General features: G+C 41.3%; 1 protein-coding gene and 1 non-coding gene across 5 annotated transcripts in view; both read left to right on the top strand.

The window, feature by feature from the left end:
* The window catches only part of LOC122089052, a 117,691-nt gene that overhangs the window by 46,369 nt on the left and 46,387 nt on the right, over positions 1-24,935 (top strand). For all 4 annotated transcript variants that reach the window (XM_042658470.1, XM_042658468.1, XM_042658471.1 and 1 more), the window contains exon 6: positions 11,102-11,161. In XM_042658470.1, the coding sequence (XP_042514404.1) occupies positions 11,102-11,161 (60 nt within the window). The remainder of the gene's footprint in view (positions 1-11,101; positions 11,162-24,935) is intronic.
* LOC122090226 lies at positions 21,142-21,248 on the top strand. The gene has a single exon (XR_006143468.1). It is a non-coding gene; the product is annotated as a small nucleolar RNA R71 (small nucleolar RNA).

The raw sequence follows: 24,935 nt of genomic DNA on the forward strand, positions 1-24,935 counted from the left end.
TTTTCCTATTTTCTATCATTATTTATAGTAAGCTACATATACCTTGTATCATAAAAAATCGACATTAAGCCACATCAAGTCATTAAAAATCAACATTTAGATACATCAAATCATAAAAAATCAACACTAGGTCACATTAATTCATAAAAAAATTAATATTTCTATAGTAAGTTTTACTGGTCAAATGATTTTATTTCTTATGAGACTTTTTGTATTAGGTATAACAGAAAATTAGCTTTCCAACAAGTCTCAGATTAATTAAATCTGAGTTTTAATGACAAAGTTATGTTCTGGTCAAACTTATTTTAAAGTGCGCGAATGATGTTAAAATCGCCGGAATGAAAATAATTTTAAGGATATCGAAACAAAAGATAATTTTACCCGACTTTTGGTTTTAAGCAATGTTTTAACTTGATAGGATTTATAAAATTTTCATAATTGAGAAAAACACCAGCATTTAAAAGTTAAAAATCGCTCTTATAATCAAAATCCAGTTTTTGTTTTTAGACTGGGGGGGACCGGGGGATTGACTTTTTATCCTTTTGGAATATGATTTTAAACTATTTTTATTGCATTCAAATAAGGGGTATTTGCTTATTTATGAATAATATCTTTAGTAAATATCTTAAATGATATTTGACATAAATCAGTGCCAAAACACAAAGCGACTTGCAGTGCAATAAAGCAACTGTCGCCTAGGCCCTAAGCAAAGCGCCTGGATGCCAAGTCGTTGCCTTGGCGACACCTTGACAACTATGATATATACTTCTTCATCCAGCTCGCCATGGAGAAATGCATTCTTGATGTCCATCTGTAAATACCATCCGGAATTAACTGCATAGGAGATTATGATTCGGACTCTATTCATTTTAGCAACAGGGGCAAACGTTTCTTGATAGTCAATCCCATAGGTTTGAGTAAAACCTCTGGCCACCAATCTTGCTTTGTACCTGCCCGCAGTCCCATTTGCATTTTTTTTAACCGTAAATACCCATTTGCATCTCACTGTCTTCTTGTGGGATGAAAGGGTCAGTAAGTACCACATGCCATTCTTTCCAAGAGCCCTCATTTCCTCATCCATTGCATCTTTCCACTGAGGTTCTGTAAGAGCATTCTGCCAGTTCTGAGGAATAGAAACGAGGACAAAGAAGACAGAAACGCATGATAGGTAGGAAATAGGGAGTTATAAGATACAACATTGGAAATAGGATGTTGAGTGCAAGTCCTAATTCCTTTCCAGACAACAATATGAATATCAAGTGATGGATTAGTAGGAAAAAGATTACCTAATAGGAGAGCAAACTATGGATCAGGGGGCAATAGTGTTTGGACAGGAGTAGTGGTAGTGGTGTCTTTTCCCTTTTTCCTGTAAGAATACACTTGTTAGATTTCATCTCCCTATGTATAGAATCATCTGGTATCGTCCCTTTCTCGGTCATGGTCTCTTCTTTTTCCTGGTGGAGTGGTGAATCATCAAAAGGAGTAATCAATGCCACATCTTCCCTTACAATAGCAAACTCCCCCTGAAGAGGTGTCAGTGGTGAGTGATAAGCTTCTGTGTCATAGAACACCACATCCATTGTGACTAGTATATACCTAGAAGGAGGATGATATCATTTGTATTCCTTTTGCATGGGAGAGTACCCCAAAAAGATACACCGAAGTCCCTTGGGATTACCATGGAGGTGATGATTACGAGCAAAGCAAACAGAACGAAAAACCTTGGGAGGCACCACAAATGATGTAGATCCAGTAAGCAACTCAATGGGACGACCAAACTCCAGAACTTGGGATTGCATTCGATTAATAAGGTACATCATAGTAATAACCATCTCACTCCAAAACTAGGCAAGCTCACGCATCTCGAACATAAGAGATCTACTACCTCCGACAAGGGCCTATTTTTCCGTCACAACAACCCCATTTTGAGCAGGTGCCAACACTATTGGTTTGATGAACAATACAATGATCCGCTAGATTAAGTCCCTTCTTATTCTAATTAACTATGTGGTTCATAGAATTGTGCCATGTGAAAAGGTGATGTGGTAACCCCAAGGGGGTAGCTGAGTTGGCAAGGGATCTTTGCCTCAGGAAGCATGTGGTTCTGAGTTTGGCTCCTCTTACCTACTTAGGGCCACTAACATGGGGGTGTTTAGTGCTCTTCATTGCTTTCGGTGAAAGTTGACTGGTTTTCATTCAACCCTGGTATGACCCGGTCCATACGGTTGTGTTAGTATGGACCCACAGACTAGTCAAGACTAAGGCCTGGATACCTGTTGTTAGGGGGAAAAAAAGGTGATGTGCAACTTTTGACTGTTGGATAGATAATGCATGCTCTAGACTGGACATGTATCAAATTTTGCAAACAATTCAGTCAGATACATCCCTGTATTATGCATTTTCCCTTGTATTTTCGACCACACTTTGTTTTTCTTAGGATTAATCCCACATTGGAAAACTCTGGGACGTAGATGCTTAATATACCTGTTGAACCTCTCCACCTAATAGCTTAAGCTTTGGGAATGGACACTCCAACATGGAATCAGAACAAATACAGTGTTTTGAGACTTGATTAGAGCTACCACAACTCCCTCTTTCTTGGTAAGGAATCCAACAGAGAAAGAGGGGGATCTCTCAAAATCCCTTGGGTATGTAAGGATTCCTACTTTGGATCCATGGAAGTGTTAATCAAGTGCCTCTGAAGCAGTTCAGAGCGAATTACCATAAACTGAGACTGTCCTGGGTGTATTGGACAGTCTACCTGGTCTAGGTTGTAAAAACTTGTTCCTTTCAACTTGGGGTTGTTAGGCATTGAGTTGGGACCTTCCAGTTCTCCTTAGGTCCTTTAATGGTGGTTTAAAAGTCAGGCTCAGAAACTGCCTGAAATAGTTGCTGTAACTCAATATGTGTCGGAACCATCAAACCCACAATGTTAATTAAACATCTGTGTATGGTCACCCAAAAGAGAGTCAGACATGCCAAGTGTACTGCCACTCAAAAGGGGAAGAAAAAACAGACCTGTGGATTGAAAATATAGTTTTCTAGTTCTGCTTTTAACAGTACCTGCGACAGGGAAGAGAGAGAAAAAATAGGAGAATAAGGTAAAGTCATAAGGAAGGAGTGCAAAGTAGGGAAGAGAAAGAAACCAATGGGGAGATAGTGTGATGAAGAAGGAATTGATAAGCTTTGGGGTGGTGGAAGAGGTAGGCAGTTTTCACTTGGCAAACTCACATTTCACTAAAAAACTCTTTTATTCATTCAAATGAAGCTGGTATTTACATATATTTAAAGACCACAAATAAGAAATTAAGATAAATTAGGACTCCTTAGGTCCCTCTTAAATTAAAAAGATCTGAAAGGAGAATTTTTTTAAATAAACCAGCCTAATTACTTATCCCACAAGACATGACAGATAAGACATGTAAAAGAGGGTGTCTACACAACTAAATATTCAAATTAAAAGCTGATTTTTGTTCACCCGCTTAAGACAATACTTTTGGGCTTTATAATTTAGCCCATTACATGTAAAAATACTAAAACTGAACCAAACCCAAATACTATCTCAGCTCGGCCTAATTTTTAGTTTGTGACCTCAGCTTGGACCATCTAATTGCAAGCTAGCCCCTGAATTTGCGGACACAGAAAAGTAGAGAATCTAATTCAATCTTATTTCAGAATTCAGAATATATTTTTAGTTTGAAATCAGAATATATATTTATATATTTTTGGATGAATAAATAATTCATTACCAAGAGGAGAAGAATATACAGGGGGGGGGGGGAAGCTTAAGCCAACAAGGATAAGCAAGCCCGAGGGGAACTACAGATCAGAATCAAAGAACCAAAGCGGAAACAAAATTGGACCAAAAACGAGGGGGGGTCGCCAGCTACATCACGCGGGATGGATGAGGTCCACCTGCAGGTTCCAAAAAGTGATGATGTGGGAATCAGAATATTATATTGAAGTAGAATAGAGCAGAAACCTAACTAACGGAATAGTACTGAAGCAAGCTGAACAGAAGCTAAGAAAGTAAAGAAACTAGTAAACTACTAGCAGCAGGGTCGAGAAGTGCACTTGAGTTTGATGGAGAAGAAAAGATGAAGAACCTGTTCAGGAATCCACCTAAACTGAAGGCTTGAAATCAGAACCTAAGAAAGTAAAGAGACTAGTAAACTACTAGCAGCAGCAGGGTAGAGAAGTGCACCTGAGTTTGATGGAGATGGAGAAGAAAAGATGAAGAACCAGTTCAGGAGTCCAAATAAACTGAGGGCTTGAAATCCACCAAATGCCCTTCTTAAATCCACCAGAACTTTGCTACTGAATTCGCAGCAGCACCATCAGAATCAACAGAGCAATCCCTCTTGAATCTATGAGGGAGTGGCCAACAGATTTTCTTCTTAATTGAAAAATTGATGGAAATGGGCTGTGCCTTAAACTTATAACTTCTCGGTGGACCTTCTTAGACTCTATTTTGGGAAAGGCTAGAGCCATTCCTACAGGAAAATATAGAAACAAAAACAGATCATGAAACCTCTCCATTGACCAGGTAGCTTGGAGAAGTCCCACTGACTAGGACTTGGAGTAAATAAAAAAGAGAGTTAAATAAGGACTGGAATTAATTAGCTCTATTCCCGCTAACTGCTAACAACTAATAACACTTAAATAAGGTCGTCAGTTTCCTGGAGAGACTAGCAAAACCGAAAAATCTGGAAAATTCAGAGCTGCAGGCCTGCTGGAATGATTGGAATCACTGGCCACAGGCTCTTGCTTGTTGCAGAAACTCCTTTTTTTTGCATGTGACTTTCAAACATGTTTTTTTTTTTTATGAATAAATAAATTCATTACCAAGAGAAGAAAGAATATACAAGGGGCTGAAAATGAGGGGGAGGGGGGGGGGTGCTGGAAATAGAACTAAGCACAAAGACAACAAGCCAAAAGGGGCAAGGGGAACTAAGAGGGTGGGGAAGGGGAGAAAATAATAGAGGAGATCCCAAGATACAACAATGAGCATGTTCCTTGGGGTTTTTCTATCAAGCCAGGAGCGCAGAGTTGCTATCTTGGAGGAGACATCAAAATAGATGGCATTCCAAATCTTGTCAAATGAAAGAGAGTTGGAAGCCCGTCTACGCAGATTTCTTTCCATCCAGATATTGTTGATGGTGGTGCAGAAGGTGAGCTTTCCGATAGTGTCACAAATGGAAGAGCCAGCATAAGTCATGTCAACCCAGATCCATTCTCTACTAAAAGAGAGTACTCTTCTTCTTGATGGCCAGCGGCAACTAAGAACCATCTTCCAGACGGTGGAGGAGAAAGGGCAGGAGAAAAAAGATGGTCCACATCTTCAGTACCATTCCAACAAAAGACAATAGGAGGGGACCAGAATGTGCCAGAAGATTACAAAAGACTGGGTAGGAAGGAAATTGGAGATTGCATGCCAAACAGTGAAGCTGTGGCGAGGAATGTGGCTTTTGAACCAAATGATGTTATGCTAGAGGACTGGATGGCTCGTAGAGTAGATAAAATCCTAACTAGAGGTTGAACTAAGCAAGCCAGAGGAAGAAGGGAAGAAGGCCTCCATGAAATAAACCATGTTTACCCGATGTCCCATGGGAATGGGAGGAAGGCTAGACCAAATGTCTGTGAGAAGGGGGGGGGGAGATAGGCGGGGACCAATTGCTATCACGAAGGATGATATTGATCAAGGCAGACCAGTCCAGGCTAGAGGGGTAAATATGTCTAGGGCTGACAACAGAAAGGAGAACTCCAAGCGGGTGCCAAAGGTCGAGCTAGAGAGAGGTAGAGCCGTTCCCAATAGAGTAGTGGATGGCCTCTAGGGATTTAGGTATGGTGTTGAGAATATTGTGCCCGATCCAAGAGGCATCGGTCGACTGGGAAGCAGCCCAGAGTGAGTCAGACTTGAGGAGGGTGGAGTAAACCCAAGAGACCCAAATGCTTTTTTGCTTGGAAGCAATCCTCTAGATGAGTTTGAGAATGCTCGCATTTATCATCTTTGATTCTCCTAAGGCTGAGACCACCGTCAAATTCAGGATGGCAAATGGATCCCTAACTGATAGGGTGAAGGAATTTGGAGACCTCACATCCTTTTTAGAGGAAGGAACAAAGGAGGGACTCAATGGCCTTGATGGCGCATGGGAGGGCAGAAATGGTAGACCAGTAAAGATATGCGGATTGAATCACCGATCTAGCAAAGCTCGAGAAGACCAACATAGGAGAGGAGCTTCCCTTTCCAGAGTTGCAGCCTTTTTTTTTTTCTTGAGGTCGAGCATAGGGGTTCATTTTTGGCAATGAGCCTGGCAGTGATGAGAGACAACCCTAAATATTTGATAGGTTGGTGGCAAAGAGAGGAGCTAGTTAACTCCAGGGGAAGGGCTTTAGGAGAATCAGAGACACCGGAGAGGAAGAGGGGTGGGATTTAAGTAGGTTGATGCGAAGGCCAGAGAGATTTTTGAAGAGGTGGAGAGAGGACATAAGGGATGAAATGGAGCCATGGTCAGCTTTGGAGAAGATCTTTAGATCATTAGCAAAGGCAAGATGAGTGAGCAATTTAGGGATGAGAGATCAATGGAAGATTTGTAGATTTGGAGAGAACCTCAAGAAAAGGGGAGAAGAGAAATGGGGAGAGGGGGCAGCCTTAACGGATTCCCACAGAAGAGTTGAAGAAGCCTGTCGGGCTACCATTCACCAGAACAGATTAATGGCGGGAGGAGGAGGAATGGATCTAGTGCACAAAATTTGAGGGGAAGGACATCTGAAGCAAGACTTTGGAGATGAACTTCCATTTGATGTGTAGTTGGATTTCCTGTCAAAACCCTTAACAATTTCATGACACAAGATGATGTTGTCCATGATGCTCCTCCTAGTAATGAAGGCAAGTTGATTTGCACTGAGCAGGGAGTCCACAACCGATTGGATTCCGTTGGCAAGAATTTTGGCAATGAATTTGTATAGAAGTTTACAAAGGGAGATAAGTCTGAAGTCCGACATGGAAGAGGCTTCCTCAGATTTCGGAATCAGGCAGAGAAAAGTCTGGTTAATCCCTTTAATTTGGGAGGGGTTGGTAAAGAAACTACAGATGGCAAAGATTAGATTAGATCTGATGATGTCGCTAGCAAAAAGAGAAGAATCCCATGCTAAAGCCATTAGGACCAAGGGATTTATTGGCTTTGTGGGAAAGGTATGCAACGAGGATTTCATCGTCAGGGGGAATGGATTGGAGGTTAGATACGAGATCGATAGGGATGAATTTATTGAGGAGAATAAGCGGGATAAGATCAAGAGGAGGGGAAAAAGGGAGATGGAACAGGTTAGAGAAGGAAACAACTTCAGATTTGATTCCCTCAGGAGTGCTTAGGATAGAGCCATCACTAGAGATTAGCAGAGGAATGGAATTGCTATTGGTTCTAGCTTTCATGGATCTATGGAAGAAAGCCGAATAGGAGTCACCAAGCTCAAGCCATTTGATTCTAGCTTTTTGACGAAGAAAACATTCTTCCTGGGCAAAGACAGAAGAGAGCTCAGAGGAGGCCAAGCTTTCTTCTTCAGTAAGAGAAGAATTGTGGAGATCCGTCTATAGCTTCACTTGAATGGCCTCAAGCCTAGATTTGCAGGATGACAATCTAGAGGAGATATTGCCAAAGGTTGAGATGTTCCAAGATTTAAGAGTAGCTTTAACTTTGCGGAGCTTCCTAGCAAAGGCAATGAGAGGGGAAGAGAAAGCATGAACAGGGATGTCCCAAGCATCTTTAACAATGGGAAAAAAATCATGATGGAGAGACCACATCTCAAAGAATTTGAAAGGCTTAGGCCTGATGGAGATGAAGGGGCAGACATAGAGCATAATTTGGCTATGATCAGAAATGCTAGGGACCTCAAAACTGGCATATGGGAGTAGGGAAAGATGAAAGCCAGGATTCGTTAACCAAAGCTCGGCCAAGTTTGCAAGAAACTCTACTAGGGCCCTGGCGGCGATTGTGCCAAGTAAGATTGGCCCCTGACCATCTAAATCATTCATGCTAAGGTCATCAATGCAGTCACTGAAGGGATTGACAGAGGAAATGTCAATCGGATCACCTCCCTGTTTTTCGTGATTGAATCTGACCATATTTAAGTCCAATAATTCCCCATGGGTGGGAGCTTGTGGAAGGGGAGGAGCGGAGGTCAGTCCAAAGGGAGGATCTTTCTTGAGCAGGATTCAAAACATAGACAAAGGAGAAGCAGGAATTAGAACCAGAGGGATCAGAAATGGAGAGATGAATGCATTAGGAAGAAGAAGAAAAAGAGGACATCTGAGACTTGAAGGGATTCCAGAGGATCCAAATTTATCGATTTGGACAATGGGCATAATTGGAGAGGAAGGACCAGGAAGGGGAGATTGAAGCCATTATCCGGGAAGTGGTGGGCTCCAAAACACGAGTTTCCAGTAGGCAACATATGTTCACGTTGGAGGAACGAATACGGGAGCGAATGATAGCTTGTTTTGCCAGGAATTTAAAGCCTTGGAAGTTCTAGATCCAAATAGTCATAGGAAAGGAGGGGGTTGTGGGATCAAAGGCTCCAGGGAGCAAGAAGAAGGCCGAAGGGTGGCAGCACCAGCAAGTTTTTAGGTTGCTTCTGGTATTCCTTGAGAGGGGATATCTGGATTGTCGACTGGCTGGAAGAGATCTTGGAGGTTTGGGCAGCCGTTCTGTTCTTGATAGCCTTGGGTTACAGAGGCAAAGACTTCATAGGGCTTTTATCTCTGTGAGCTTTTATCTTTGCAAGCAGCTTTAGGGCCAACCGCTGGAAGAACAAAAGCGTACGATGAACTGTAGAGGCAGCATTGGTGTCCATGGCAGGGTGAGCAAGGGTGGCCTGTGCAACGATGGGATGATGCTGCAATTTCTCAGGGAGCAATGCAAATGAGGCAGCAGCAGTGGTAGCCGAAGATGTAGGGGCTCCCCTTGGAAGACCATCGGCCAATGGAGTCAGCTCGAGTGGCGTAGTGGCAGAAGTAAAAGTGGCAGGTAGGAGGCCTTGCTGGTTGAATTGAGCAGATGAGTCAGTCAAGGGGCCTAGCAGGTTGAGGTGCGCAGGAGAGGCCTGCACAGTTAGGAGGCAGAGACACCTTCCAAGGTGGGAGCAACCGGGGATCAGCATGGGCAACGCTAGGAGAAAAGTTACTGTTGATGACAATCGCTGAAGTGCAAACTGAGGTTGGCAAGAGGCTAGAGGCGGAGGAGCTCAATCTAGCAAGGGTTGGCGGAGGGCCAGTCATGGGGAGCTGCGCAGGATGGGCTTGCATTGCCTGGAGTTTTGGATCGACACCTTATGAGGTGTGTGCTGGCAGATCTGAAGAATCGTGGAGGACCTGCATAGAATTAGGACCATCAGGCAGAGGCAAAGCTTTCGATGGCAAGGAAGGATATGGATGAATGGCTCGGTGGATTGCAAGGATAGGAAGGTCAGGAGATGGATAATGGGTTGAAGTGGTTGGCGGGACGGTAGATGGGTAGTTGGCAAGATGACGATTCGAAGAGAAGGGAGGATGGGTCAGAGAAGATAAATGGGAGGATGGGTTAGAGGATGGAGGGAGAGAAGGGTTTGAGTTGGGGTCAACTCGGACAACAAGATAAGATGGAGGTTCCTCAAAGGATAAGGAAGAGGCTAGGTGGGCCGGAAAGGTGAACCAGGATGAGGTCAAGGGACTGTTTGAAGAAGAAAAAGAGAGAAGGTCGGTCGAGGGTGAGAGACCACATGGGTTAGGAGTGGTGGTGGGCCCTACGTTAGGGGAAAAAGGCAACGCTGGCAGAAGAGGAAAAGTGTGACATAATTCGCATAATAGAAGGGATGGAATCGCCAAAGGCGGCAGGGATGGTAGACATCTCTGCAGGCTGAAGAGGGCGAGAAGTGACAAGGAGCTGTAAATGAGGACCAGAGGTCCGTGAATCGTCCTCCAAATGGGGGATCTCTACACTAGGGCATCCAACTTTCGGCGAAGCATCGACGTCTTCAGATGCTGAATCTCTTCGTCCTCCATGTCAAAGGAGGACAAAAGCAGCACAAATCTGCTTTCCTAGCAGACAATAATAGATGACGACCCTTCGGATCAAGGGACAGGGGTCTTGCATGTGTGGATCCATCTTCCAGCAGATGGGGATTTACTATGAGACTGCGATTAGGTCTATTTCATCGCTAGAGCTTTTTGTGACCCAGGTGGGGCAGGGGAGACACCAATCTTGTTAGGGAGGCTTAGGTAGTCTTAGTTATCAACCAGATTCTGAGATTTGTTAGGGGTATTTGCACCCAGGTTCAGAGACATGTTGGGGAGATTCTCAGAGTTGTGGACGACTTTGGGGGCACATAGCTTTGTGCTATTTCCGAAGGTCTTGCATATTTCGGACTGCAGAGGAAGCCACTCGTAAATAACTTGTTGTTCAACGTCCGTAACTGTGACAGAAGCTGGGGTAGTAACTTCAGCGGATACTTCGATAAAAATCCCCGCAAAAGCAAGTCTGTCTACGAACTTTGTTCTCTGATCCGAAAAGTTAGGTTTACCAATAATTGATCCAACTATTCTCAATCCCTGAGGGCACCATACTTTCAAATATGTTATTGGTGGCACTAGGAGGTTAGACTCAAAGCTAGCTTACATTTCTTACCTTTTTCTGATTCAAGACCTGACCTGCTGGTTAAACTTGGAGAAGTTTATCCTGTTATGTGAAGTTCCTTGTGTTGGGTGTCGTGAATTTAGCCTAGGCACTTGACACTTGTTGCTTAATTTCTGTATCTGAGGCTTCTGAGCCATCTTGCAAGTCAGTCAGTTTTACCCTGACCTTCCTGTGAGTGAGTACTCTAGAAAATTTGACTTGGCCATCTATGATTCTACAGTTTTTGTTCTAGGTGAGTTTTGTTAGCTTTAGCATGGTGTTACTTACTTAAAATTGAGACTGACCCTGAGCCTATAGCAAACTGGCAACTCTATCCTGGAGTAATGGGTGGGCCATGTGCAAGCTAGCGACACTAGCCCTTTGCTTATAGCAACACACGTACATTGTCAATTGCTACAAAAGTTTGCCATCCTGATTATTTCTGTTGTTTGCAGGGAGAATGTGATGATTTGCATCAGAGAGTGAGAGATGGTTTGATAAAAAAGCCTACTGTGGTAAGTTGCCATTTTTTACTTTTTAGATATTTTTTCTTTATTTTGTGGACTTATGTTTTGTATGATGCCTTTACATTTACACTAATCATTATTATGTGGACCTATATTTTTTATGATGCCTTGATATTTCCTAGTGATGGATGTTTCTTCATATTGGATGGTTTAATAGACTGGTCGTGTGGGACGGTCCATGAATCTTACTGGTGGCATTTTGAAAATCAACAAGTGTTTTGACATTTCATCCCTCTGATGTATGAGTTATCCTAATAAAATGGGTAAAGAATGCCCTCTCTTTTGGGGACCATTGTTTGAATATTTAAAAATTCAAAACAATATGATTTCTCCTATTTTACACTCATATACATTCTAAGGTTTGAAATCTCGTTTTGTTTCGGTATCTTGTTGGTTTCAAAACAACTGAAATACCGAAATTTAGGTGAGATCTTGCCGAGTTGCATTTTTTTTAACTCAACAGCATGTTTGGTGGGCAAACGGCCATATTATGACCTAAAACTTGATGGGGATCTTGTTTTGAGGTTAATAAACATGTTAGAACTTCAATTTGCAAAAATACTAAAACATAGTGGTGTTTTAGAGTTGCAGCCTTGTTTGGAAGCAACTGTCGAACAGTTCTGATTATTTTATGAAATATTACTAGAACAAGACATAATATGATAGTAAAACAAGTAAATAATGCATTCATGCCATGATTAAAACATACCTCAACATTAAATTTTTTTTGGGTGAATAAATAATTTATTACCAAGGAAAAGAAAGAATATACAAAGGGAAAAGAAAAAAAGGGGGGGGGGACTCGAAAGGGATCAAAACCCCAGGGAGGGGGGAACTAAACCCAAAAGGCTAAGGAGACATCAATTGGGGGTGGGCGATATGATTGATGAGGGGAGGCCCCAGGAGACAACAATGAGCTTGTTCCTTGGGGTGTCACGAACTGAACGATGGTGAAGAAGGCTGATCTTAGACGAGACCTCAGAGTAGATGGCTTTCCAAATCCTATCAAATGAATGAGATTTGGTGGTTCATCTACGAAGGTTACATTCCATCCAAAGGTGGTTGATGGTGGCGCAAAAGGCTAGCTTTCCAACTGTGTCACAAATAGAAGAGCCGTTGAAGGTCATGTCTACCCACATCCACTCACGGCCAAGCGGGAGGATGGGATGGGGGGAAGGCCAGCTGAACGGAGAACCCTCTTCCAGATGGAGGTGGCAAAGGGGAAGGAGAAGAATAGATGGTCAACATCTTCAGTACCGTTTCAACACAGACAACAGGAGGAGGGGACCTGGATGTGGCGGAAGTTAAGAAAGGATTGCGTGGGAAGGTAGTAGGAGAGGGCTTGTCAAGCGGTGAAGCTATGACGAGGAATATGCCCTTTAAACCAGATGATGTTTTGGTTTCGCCAAGGAATTAAAGGGTCTTTGGAATGTTCCAAGCGGAGGCAGAGGAGAATAAACCCAAGGATGAGGGCAACCAGGTTACCTGGCCCTCGAAACCTCTATGACCAAGGGGGATGGGGGGGGGGGGGGGAGGACCAGAGATCAACCAAAGGAGGGGGAGGGGAGGAGGGGACCAACCATCAAGGGAATGGATAGAGGCCATAGTGGCAGATCTGGAGGATCCAGAGGAAGAGATGATCTTGGGGGAGATAAGGGGCAGGAGGATGCCAAGGGTCATGCCAAAGGGAAGTGGAGGAGCCATTGCCAATGGTACAGGAGATTGCGGGAAGGGCAAGGCGCCTGAGCTTAAGTATGTTGCGCCAAATCCAGGAAGCATCCGGGTGGAGGGAGACTATCCAAAGGGAATCATTCCTGAGGGGTACTAAGAGTGGCCGAGGAATTGACATCTTTGATTTTGCGAATGCCCAGACCACCTTCGGATTTAGGCCGACAGACATTAGACCAGCTCATGGGATGGTTATTAATTGGATGTCGACTTGAGTTCTTGACATTCGTACTCCACTTGAGGATTTGCAGGTGTTTGAGATTTAAAATGTAACCGCAAGCGTACGGATTAGTGTAGCTACGGGTCGAACACAGGGAGAGCAACCACTTTATTTTTTATTTCTTTTAATAATGCGAAAGTGAACTGATTAATGGTTGTGATCTAATTCTAATTACCGTCCTAAAAATAACATCCTAACCATTCGTCATCTAAGAATTTAAAGACGCAAGCCACGCAATTAAAATTAAATAAATAAATAACTGAAAATAAACAACCCACGCAATTAAAAAAAAATAAATAAATAAAGAAAAAAAATGCTGAAATAAAAATAAAGTAAAAGAAAGGGGATAAAGCTAGAGAGAGACTCACAAGTAGGTTTCTCTACTTAGTCCGAGGGATGTATCATAATATGAGCTTCCCTACTTGACCAGAGAGTCACTCTTACAAGGGTTACTCTACTTGGCTTTAGGGAAAGGGAGACAATTAAAATAAAAGGAATAAATTGATGGTTCTATGGCTAGGAGGGGCAAAGCCAACACATACACTAGCCATGAACCTTGGGGGAAAGGGATAGCAATAATGTAACGACTGAAAATAAAAATCCTAAATTAAGAAAGAGGGTAGTCAGAAGAGGGAATGAGAGGGGGGGAGAGAGAAGACTACTGAAGGAGCCTACTTACTTGAATCAATGCTTGAACTTAAAAAAAATTGCTCCATGGCTCGTGATCTTGTCACCTAGATCTAAGCCTAGAACTATAACTTAAAAAATTACAACTCAATTGCATAAATCATAAACATAAAAAGGCTGAATAAGAATAAAAGAGTGCTTGCATTAATTGACATAAAAAAAACTATTACAAAAGTGATTAAAGCAAAAATAGAGAAGAACTAAAACTAAAGAGTGAGAGAGGGAGAGAGAGAGCAACTAAAAAAAAACTAGAAGAAGAATGAATTGTCTCCCCTCCTCTTACATGAGTTGTATTTATAGGGAATGGGGAGGTAGGGTAACAATTTTCTCTTTCCTAAAAGAGAGAAACCCACAATTGATTGTGAGATATTTTGAGACCAAAAGTATTAAGGTGGAGGAGAGAGAAGAGAGAAATAAATTTCCTATAATTTTTTTGCTTATTTTCTTTCCTTTTTTTTTTCTAATTTATTTCTCTTCTTTTTCTCCCTCCAAGGGACGATTTTCTTCTTTCTTTGTGTGATTTGGACAATCTTTTGGTGATGATGTGGAGGAGAGAGAAGATTTGGACAATCTTTGGTTCTCCCTTTTTTTTCTTTCTTTTTTTTTTCTTCTCTTCTTGCTTCCACGATTTTCCTTGCTTCTAATTTGATGTGGAAATCCCCTCCATGCCCTTAGTGCTTTAAGTGAGTGAAAAGCAGGAAATCTTCAACAAAATATTCTAAAAAAAACAACCATAAGATTCGAACTTGAGACCTCTTGGTGAGCAAGAGAATTTTTTACACCATAGCTCACCAACTACGCTAGGTACTTGTTGTTACCAAAAACAAATCTTTAATCACTTAATGATGTGGTCCATCGATCCTTGTTGGCATTTGGAGTATTCCTTGTACCTCTGTGACAATTGCAAACGGGCTGGTTCTGCATCTCGGTTCAGTTCTGATCTATTATTCTTTTTCTGGCCCGAAAAGAATAATCATTTGTACGGGTGACCAAACGAATGTGTACTTTTAATTGAACACGTCCGTCTTGCTCAGAATTTCATCATCTTCGCAACCATGGAAAGAAATAGGACCTCTTTACGTGTAAAATTGAAGATATAGCTCCCGATAGTCCTTAAGGCCTTGAAAATATAAAACATACAAAAAAAGAGTAAAACCCAAGGTAGCTCCATTCTAAATATGTAAAATGCATGTTTTACTACCCTAGATTTCACACATAAATGTGCTCATCAGAATTCCCCCACACTTAGACTTTGTTAGTCCTCGAACAAAACAAAAAGAAAAGAATAAAAACAAAAAAAAAAACCTAACTCACTTTCGTAGGAATCACGGTTGCACTTAACATGTGCAACAAGCCTTTAAACCCCTAGGTCACCCCTAGTGGACGAGTTGTGTCTCGTGGGTGTTTGCAGTGAATATACACCCAAAATTCAGAATAAACAAATCCCAACTTTGGCTAAAGGTAAGGCTCATACCGATCCGGAGCAAAGATAATTTCTCTTACAAGGGACCCCCACACTTGAACTTTTATTACCCTTTATCAATTCCAGGCACTAGCATATTTCTTAATTTGGAACTCACCTCATCTCTTCCAAAACATCCTTATCTTAAGGCAAAACCACTTGTGAAGAACTAGGGAACCAATGACTAAGGCGTTGGAGTGTTTTTGACCAAACATGTTACCAAGCAATAATGACATTTGCACATTTTTTTTCTCTTTTTTTTTTCTGCTTAATAAACTCTATTCTACTCCACTACTTTTGGCCTGAATGACATGGTGGAGCAAACACCAGACACCCAAGTTACTATGTAGCTTCGCTTTTTGCATATGTCCACAAAGGCAGTGATGCTAGAGTTACTTCAGAAGTTTCCTCCCAAGGAATTTCGATCAAGACACCACGCTTCCTGAGGCGCAATGCCCTGTCTAGTTCCAAGGGAATCAACTCTTATTCTTCTTTATACCACATTTCACATTTCATTTAAAATTGTGCATTTGTCAACCCATGCCAAATTAAAAAGAAGGTCTCAACTCCAAATCAAAAGTACAAGGAACCCACAGACTTACATATGGTCCATCACCATAAAACAGGGGTCTCTTATTTTTCAAAAGAAAGTCTCATCTCAAGACACATGCTTGTTTCTTTCTTCTCAACAGGGTTTTATACGTTCAAAATGGGTACCTTCGTCAAAACTTTTATTTTCGTACATCAAGCATCCGAATGGTCTGATCATTAGCTAAAAGCCAAAGTAGGACTTCATCCTTAGCAAGCTCAAAAATAAAAAGAAAAACAAACAAAACAAAGTGAAAGAAAAAAAAACAAAAACTGGTTTCCCTCCCCCACACTTAAGTCATGCAATGTCCTCAATGCATGGAAAAAATTAAAAGCAAAGACAATGCAAGGGGGTCATACCTGATTAAAAATTAGTCATCAGTGTAAAGAGGTTCATGGAGATCCATGACCTCTTCACTACTGGTAGTGGGAAACTCGAGGAACGGTTTCAAACGCTGACCATTAACCTTCGAAATTACCCCTGTTCCTGGATTCAAAATCTCCACAGCCCCATGGGGATATACATTATGGACAATAAATGGGCCATCCCATCGGGATCTAAGCTTACCAGGGAAAAGATGCAATCGAGAGTTGTACAATAAGACCTTATCACCAATTGCAAAAGATTTACGCAGAATGTGCTTATCATGGAAAGCTTTAGTCTTTTCCTTGTAAATCCTAGAACTTTCATAGGCATCATTCCTAAGTTCCTCCAACTCAGATAGTTGGAGCCTACGATGAATTCCCGCATCAGACAAATCAAAGTTAAGCTTCTTAATAGCCCAAAAGGCCTTATGCTCCAACTCAACTGGTAAGTGACAAGCTTTCCCATACACCAAACGGTAGGGAGACTGGCCAAGGTCAGTCTTGAATGCAGTACGATGGGCCCACAAGGCATCAATGAGCCTAAGGGACCAATCCTTACGGTTGGGATTAACAGTTTTCTCCAAGATTTGTTTGATCTGCCTATTAGACACCTCCACTTGGCCACTAGTTTGGGGGTGATAAGGGGTAGATAACTTATGAGTGACCCCATACTTTTTCATTAAGGCCTCAAAAGGCCGATTACAAAAATGAGTACCCCTATCACTAATTATTGCACGTGGTGCACCAAAGCGGGAAAAAATGTTCTCTTTGAGAAACTGGACCACCACTTTGTGGTCATTAGTTTTACAAGGTATGGCCTCTATCCATTTAGAAACATAATCAACGGCCAAAAGTATGAACAAATTCCCAAAAGAATTAGGGAATGGTCCCATAAAATCGATGCCCCAAACATCAAAGATCTCAACTACCAAAATAGGGTTGAGGGGCATCATATTCCTCTTATTGATACGGCCAAAAGACTGGCAGGCGGGGCAAGCCTTGCAAAAATCAAAAGCATCTCTAAAAAGAGTGGGCCAATAAAATCCGCATTGGAGAACCTTTGCGGCAGTCTTCTTAGGTCCAAAGTGTCCACCACATGCATGATCATGACAAAAAGAGAGAATAGAATGTTGCTCATGATCAGGAACACATCGTCGGATAATCTGATCTGGACATATCTTAAACAAATAAGGATCATCCCACAAAAAGTGCTTAACTTGGGAATGAAACCTATACTTATCTTGAGTGGACCAGTGATCCGGAGTCACACCTGAAACTAAGAAGTTGACAATGTCAGCAAACCATGGTTCACTAGACATTGCAAATAATTGTTCATCTGGAAAGTTCTCGTTGACTGGAGAATCAACAGTCAAGGAATTGGGAAGCCGGGATAAATGGTCTGCAACTAGGTTTTCAACTCCTTTCTTATCCCTAATTTCTAAATCAAACTCTTGCAAAAGTAAAACCCACCTAATGAGAAGGGCTATGGCATCCTTCTTCTGAACTAGGTATCTGAGGGCAGAATGATCAGTATACACCACCACATGTGAGCCAACTAAGTAAGACCGAAACTTTTCTAATGCAAACACAACAGCTAAAAATTCTTTTTCAGTGGTTGTATAATTGAGTTGTGCATGATTTAAGGTCCTACTAGCATAGTAAATGACAGTGGGTAACTTATTAATCCTTTGACCTAAAACTGCTCCTATGGCAAAATCTGAAGCATCACACATCAGTTCAAAAGGTTCAGTCCAAACAGGTGGTTGAACAATGGGTGCATTGGTCAACTCCTTCTTAAGTTGCTTGAAGGATTCTAGGCACTCTTTGGAAAACTCAAAAGTCTGATCTTTGACAAGTAATGAGGTGAGAGGTCGGGCTAACTGACTAAAGTTCTTAATAAACCTTCTGTAGAAGCCTGCATGCCCTAGAAAAGACCGAACATCCTTAACAGATTGAGGAGGTGGTAAATTATCAATTAAATCCACTTTGGCTCTATCTACCTTAATTCCCTCCTTGGATATTACATGGCCTAAAACAATACCAGATTTAACAATAAAATGACATTTCTCCCAATTCAAAACCAAATTCTTAGATATGCACCTTTTCAAAACTAGGGAAAGATGATGAAGACATTCAGAATAGGAATTCCCATGAATTGAAAAGTCATCCATAAATACTTCTAAGAATTTTTCGACCATGTCAGAAAAAATGCTCATCATGCATCGTTGGAACGTAGCAGGGGCATTGCAAAGCCCAAAGGGCATACGCCTGTAAGCAAATGTTCCATATGGGCATGTAAAAGTGGTCTTATGTTGGTCCTCTAAAGCAATTGGGATTTGGTTATAGCCGGAATATCCATCAAGAAAGCAATAGTATTCATGTCCAGCTAACCTCTCTAACATCTGGTCAATGAATGGCAATGGGAAGTGGTCCTTCCAGGTTGCCGCATTTAACTTCCTGTAGTCAATGCACACTCGCCATCCTGTTTGGACACGGGTAGGGATCAACTCATTGTTGGCATTAGGAACTACAGTCATACCAGACTTCTTAGGCACTACGTGAACTGGGCTTACCCATTGGCTGTCAGAAATAGGATAAATTATTCCATGATCCAAGCACTTTAGGATCTCTTTCTTAATAGCTTCCATCATCACTGGGTTAGCTCTTCTTTGGGGTTCCGTGGATGGTTTGGAATCCTCCATAAGATGTATATGATGTTGCACAATAGAAGGGCTTATACCCTTGATATCAGCCATGGTCCAACCTAGGGCTTCCTTATTATCTTTTAACACTTTAAGTAACTCCTCTTCCTGGCTAGAAGTCAAATTTGAAGAAATTATTACAGGAAGAGTCTGGTCAGGCCCTAGGAAAGCATATCTCAAATTAGATGGCAACTCCTTAAGATCTAGCTTAGGGGGCTCAACTATGGAAGGTTTGGGAATGTAATTGGAAAGGGGTCCTAAGGGCTTCACAAGTGTGTGAAGACTCAAGACTTCAGAAAAGAAATTTTCACTATCATCATCCAACTCATCCATACACTCTTGGAATTCTGAATCAAAATCAATATCAAAGTTGGTAACTAAATCATCAGAAAAATCCAAAAAATCCTCAAGCATATTGATCTCTTCTTCCATATGTGGTTGCTTGCCAATCCTAAACATGTTAAACTCAACAGTTTGGTTACCAAAAGATAATCTTAGGAAACCATTCCGGCAATTGATTAATGCATTACTGGTAGCCAAGAATGGTCTTCCTAGAATTATTGGGATCTCATCCTTGGTTGAGAAGGGCTTAGTATCTAACACAATGAAATCAACAGGGAAAATAAATTCCCCCACCTTTAGTAAGACATCCTCAACCATCCCTTTAGGAATCTTAACAGACCTATCTGCCAACTGAAGAGTAGTTCCAGTGGCTTTCAATTCTCCCAATCCTAGTTGCTTGTACACATGGTAAGGTAAAAGATTCACACTTGCACCAAGTTCAAGTAAGGCATGCTCAATATAGGTGTTGCCTATGACACAAGATATGGTAGGGCTCCCTGGATCCTTATACTTGGCTGCTATAGGCTGAGTAATTATGGAACTAATGTTACCTGCCAAGAACGCCTTTTTGGGCACACTAGTGATACGTTTGTGAGTACACAAATCTTTCAGTACCTTTGCATAGGCGGGGATCTGGGATATGGCATCCAAAAGAGGGATGTTTACTTCTACCTTTTTGAAGACTTCTAAAATTTTGTCCATGGAAGCAGTCTTCTTTTTGTTTACCAAGGGATTAGGAAATGGGACAGGATGAACATAAGGACTGTTAGGGATTTGCCCCTGTTCAGAAGAATCATTTTTGGTTTCCTCAACCAAATCATCTTTAGTTTCAGAAAAATCTTTAGGTTCATCAGACGAACCTGGAACAAGAGGCACACTTGTGTCCTCAACTGAAGAAGAGTTAACAGGAGTAATAGATGGGGAAGATTTAGGAACGCTCTGTAGGTACTCTCTACCACTCCTAAGGGCATAAACAACATTACATTGGTTAGAGGGCCCTTGTTGAGTCTGACCTTGTACTATATTCAGTGGTGCATTAGTTGGTCCTTGTGAACTAACAGGCTGATGATGCCTAGGGTTAGGCTCTGGTTGACTGGGTAAAGTTCCTTTCTCCCTCTCACGCATAATTGAGACAACTTGGGTAAGTTCTCTCGTAAGATTTTGATGGCTTGTCATGAGGAGGGCCATATTTTTTTCCAAGTCACTTATTCTACTTGCCTCTCCAGTGTTGGTAAACCCAGGGGGTTGCTGATAAGATGATAGAAGAGGGGCCCTAGGAAAACTCGCCTGAGGTCCTACATTTGACCTAGGAAAAGTATTTTGGGAAAAAGATTGTTGTGCAAAGGGAGGCCTTTGGGGTCCAGGTTGACCTTGATTATAGAAATTGGAAGGTCCTGCTTGGTTGCCCTGATTCCAAGAGAAATTTGGGTGATTTCTCCATCCTGGATTGTAGGTGTTACTATATGGATTATTCTGGTATAAGGCATTAACACTATCATTAGAAGTGCCCCCAGAGGTGTTGGGGCATTCTTCTATGACATGTCCAGGGGACTGGCACCAAGCACAAATCTTAACCAAATTGACTGATGATGGCTCTCTAGGAACAATAGCCTCAATCCTCTTGATTAGGCTATCCAAATGGGCTTCCTTGGCTACTATCCCATCCACAAAATATCCTTTTCCTCCTATGGTTCTTTCACTCTCTTGGGTTGATTCCCACTCACGGGTTTTGTCAGCTAAGTCAAGTAAGAATTCCCATGCCTTTCCTTCATCTGTAAAGGATGTGAATCCCTCAGGGCACATAGACTCTATCATTTGTTTAGTTGGGTAATCAATACCCTCATAAATTATTTGACATAAATGCCATAGGTCTAGGCCATGGTGAGGGCATTCTTGGAGTAGATCCTTGAATCTCTCCATAAGTTTGGAAAATGACTCACTAGGCTTTTGCCTAAACTGAAGGATATCACTTCTAAGCTTATTGGTCTTGTGAGTTGGGAAAAACTTCTTAAGGAAGACAACTGTGAACTGTTCTCATGAGGTTATAGAATTTGTGGGTAACCCATACAACCACTTCTTAGCTTGGTCTTTCAATGCAAAAGTGATAAACCTAAGCTTAACAGCATCATCAGAAAGCTGTTGGATCTTAATTAGAACACATACCTCTTCAAATTCCCTTAGAAATAGGTATGCATCCTCAGAGGTCAACCCATGGAAGTGGGGCAACATAGTGATGTATTGAGATTTGAGTTCAAAATTATTGCCCTGGGCTTGTGGTAGAACTATGCAGGAAGGTTGGGCTGTTCCAGCAGGGTAGAACCTATCTTTCAAAGACTTAGGTGAAGGGTTTTGCTGTTGGTCTCCCATATTGAAGGGTTTTAAAGAGAGCAAACGTATAGGGTCACTACTTGTTGGATCTCTTCTTTCTAACCGATTCTTAGTATTACGTACCCACCTAACACTCATGCAACAGAAAACTACCCGCAACTAAAGTAAGACAAGCACAAAAGAATGGATAGCAAAACTCTTTTTTTTTATTTTTTTGATTGATTTTTTTGATTTTTTTTGATTTTTTTGAATTTTTTTGGTTTTTTGGGAGCTTACCGGCAGGGATCTGGGGTTGCTCAGGTCAATTCCTGAGGTACTGCTACAGGGCGAAACCTGTCTTTATCATACTGTGAGGCATGGCGACCTCCACTGATACAACTATTATTGCAAGTTGTTCTTCTCAGGAATTCAATAAAAGAAAAGGAAAAATATAAAACAAAGTGAACAAAGCACTCCGATTTACCAAAAGAAAGTGAAAAATAACATGGAACTGTCTCCCCGGCAACGGCGCCAAAAACTTGTTTGAGATTTAAAATGTAACCGCAAGCGTACGGATCAGTGTAGCTACGGGTCGAACACAGGGAGAGCAGCCACTTTATTTTTTATTTCTTTTAATAATGCGAAAGTGAACTGATTAATGGTTGTGATCTAATTCTAATTACCGTCCTAAACATATGTATCTAAAATAACGTCCTAACCATTCGTCATCTAAGAATTTAAAGACGCAAGCCACACAATTAAAATTAAATAAATAAATAACTAAAAGTAAACAACCCACGCAATTAAAAATAAATAAATAAATAAATAAAGGAAAAAAATGCTGAAATAAAAATAAAGTAAAAGAAAGGGGATAAAGCTAGAGAGAGACTCACAAGTAGGTTTCTCTACTTAGCCCGAGGGATGCATCATAATATGAGCTTCCCTACTTGACCAGAGAGTCACTCTTACAAGGGTTACTCTACTTGGCTTTAGGGAAAGGGAGACAATTAAAATAAAAGGAATAAATTGATGGTTCTATGGCTAGAAGGGGCAAAGCCAACACATACACTAGCCATGAACCTTGGGGGAAAGGAATAGCAATAATGTAACGACTGAAAATAAAAATCCTAAATTAAGAAAGAAAGGGTAGTCAGAAGAGGGAATGAGAGGGGGGAGAGAAGACTACTGAAGGAGCCTACTTACTTGAATCAATGCTTGAACTTGAAAAAAAATTGCTCCACGGCTCGTGATTTTGTCACCTAGATCTAAGCCTAGAACTATAACTTAAAAAATTACAACTCAATTGCATAAATCATAAACATAAAAAGGCTGAATAAGAATAAAAGAGTGCTTGCATTAATTGAAATAAAAAAAAAAACTATTACAAAAGTGATTGAAGAAAAGATAAAGAAGAACTAAAACTAAAGAGAGAGCAAGAGAAAGAGAGAGCAACTAAAAAAAAACTAGAAGAAGAATGAATTGTCTCTCCTCCTCTTACATGAGTTGTATTTATAGGGAATGGGGAGGTAGGGTAACAAATTTCTCTTTCCTAAAAGAGAGAAACCCACAATTGATTGTGAGATCTTTTGAGACCAAAAGTGCTAAGGTGGAGGAGAGAGAAGAGAGAAATAAATTTCCTATATATTTTTTTTGCTTATTTTCTTTCCTTTTTTTTTTTCTCCCTCCAAAGGACGATTTTTCTTGCTTTATGTGATTTGGACAATATTTTGGTGGGTGATGATGTGGAGGAGAGAGAAGATTTGGACAATCTCTATTTCTCCCTTTTTTTTCTTTCCTTTTTCTTTTTCTTCTTCTCTTCTTGCTTCCACGATTTTTCTTTCCTTCTAATTTGATGTGGAAATCCCCTCCATGCCCTTAGTGCTTTAAGTGAGTGAAAAGCAGAAAATCTTCAACAAAATTCTCTAAAAAAAAAACCATGAGATTCGAACTTGAGACCTCTTGGTGAGCAAGGGAATTTTGTACACCATAGCTCACCAACTACACTAGGTAGTTGTTGTTACCAAAAACGAATCTTCAATCAATTAAGGATGTAGTCCATCGATCCTTGTTGGTATTTGGAGTATTCCTTGTACCTCTGGGACAATTGCAAACGGGCTGGTTCTGCATCTCGGTTCAGTTCTGATCTATTATTCTTTTTCTGGCCCGAAAAGAATAATCATTTGTATGGGTGACCAAACGAATGTGTACTTTTAATTGAACACGTCCATCTTGCTCAGAATTTCATCCTCTTCGCAACCATGAAAAGAAATAGGACCTCTTTATGTGTAAAATTGAAGATATAGCTCCCGATAGTCCTTAAGGCCTTGAAAATATAAAACCTGCAAAAAGAGAGTAAAACCCAAGGTAGCTCCATTCTAAATATGTAAAATGCATGTTTTACTACCCTAGATTTCACACATAAATGTACTCATCAGCAGGGTTCATCACCTTTATTATTCCACCTAAGGTATTTGGTTGTGTTTGCTTTTTGCCCAGAATCACCATCTCCGTGGAAAGCTTGATCCACGTGAACTCAATTGTATGTTCATTGGCTACTCTGCCACTCAGAAGGGCTACAAATGCTACAATCCTCCAACTCGTCGCATCTTCAGTAATATGAATGTGGTATTTCATGAGTTTGCTGCCTAATTTTCTTTGGCATTTCTTCAGAAGGGAGATTTTGGTGAAGATGTGCCTCTTGTTGTTCCTTTGCTTAGATCTAATAAAAGTTGTACCCTTTGCTTAGCACTCGCTCACAGCGAATATCAACGGCTAGCTCCCAGCACTCGCTTTTCTGGTGCTGAAGCGTTTGCTCCCCAACCCCTTATTAGGCAGTGGCAGTCGGTAGAGCTCCTGACAGGTAAGTATACTCTTCCTTGACACCCCACCTCTCTTCTTGCCTCAATCCCATCCTCATCATAATCGCCAACTGCAAATTCTCACTCACCCTATTTTCTCTCCTGATACCTCTACATTTTGGCCTAACCTCGTTCTCACCCTTTTAATTTCACAAATTCACCCCACCTACTGATTTTCTCTCCTACACCCTATCTTTTTGCAGAAATACCTTGATTTATTTTCGCTTGACCTCGCCCGCACCATACCTTCTCGCAGATTCACCTCAACTCCTGAATCCTTCTCATACCCCTCTCGATCTCTTCTAGCCTAACCTTTCTTTAACCCTTTCTTCGTGTCAGCCCACCCCATGTCCAGGTCTCTATACTTCTCCCCTCGATTTTCTGCCTCCGCCTTCCCTGATATCTCAGTCCGACTCTCCATCTGCATCCCTTGGAGTGACTCTGTCTTTCTTTGTTACCCTGTACCCTGATTACCCTAGATTATCCCTTTTCCTATGAACAT

Source organism: Macadamia integrifolia, chromosome 9 (assembly GCF_013358625.1).
Source record: "Macadamia integrifolia cultivar HAES 741 chromosome 9, SCU_Mint_v3, whole genome shotgun sequence".
NCBI lineage: Eukaryota > Viridiplantae > Streptophyta > Magnoliopsida > Proteales > Proteaceae > Macadamia > Macadamia integrifolia.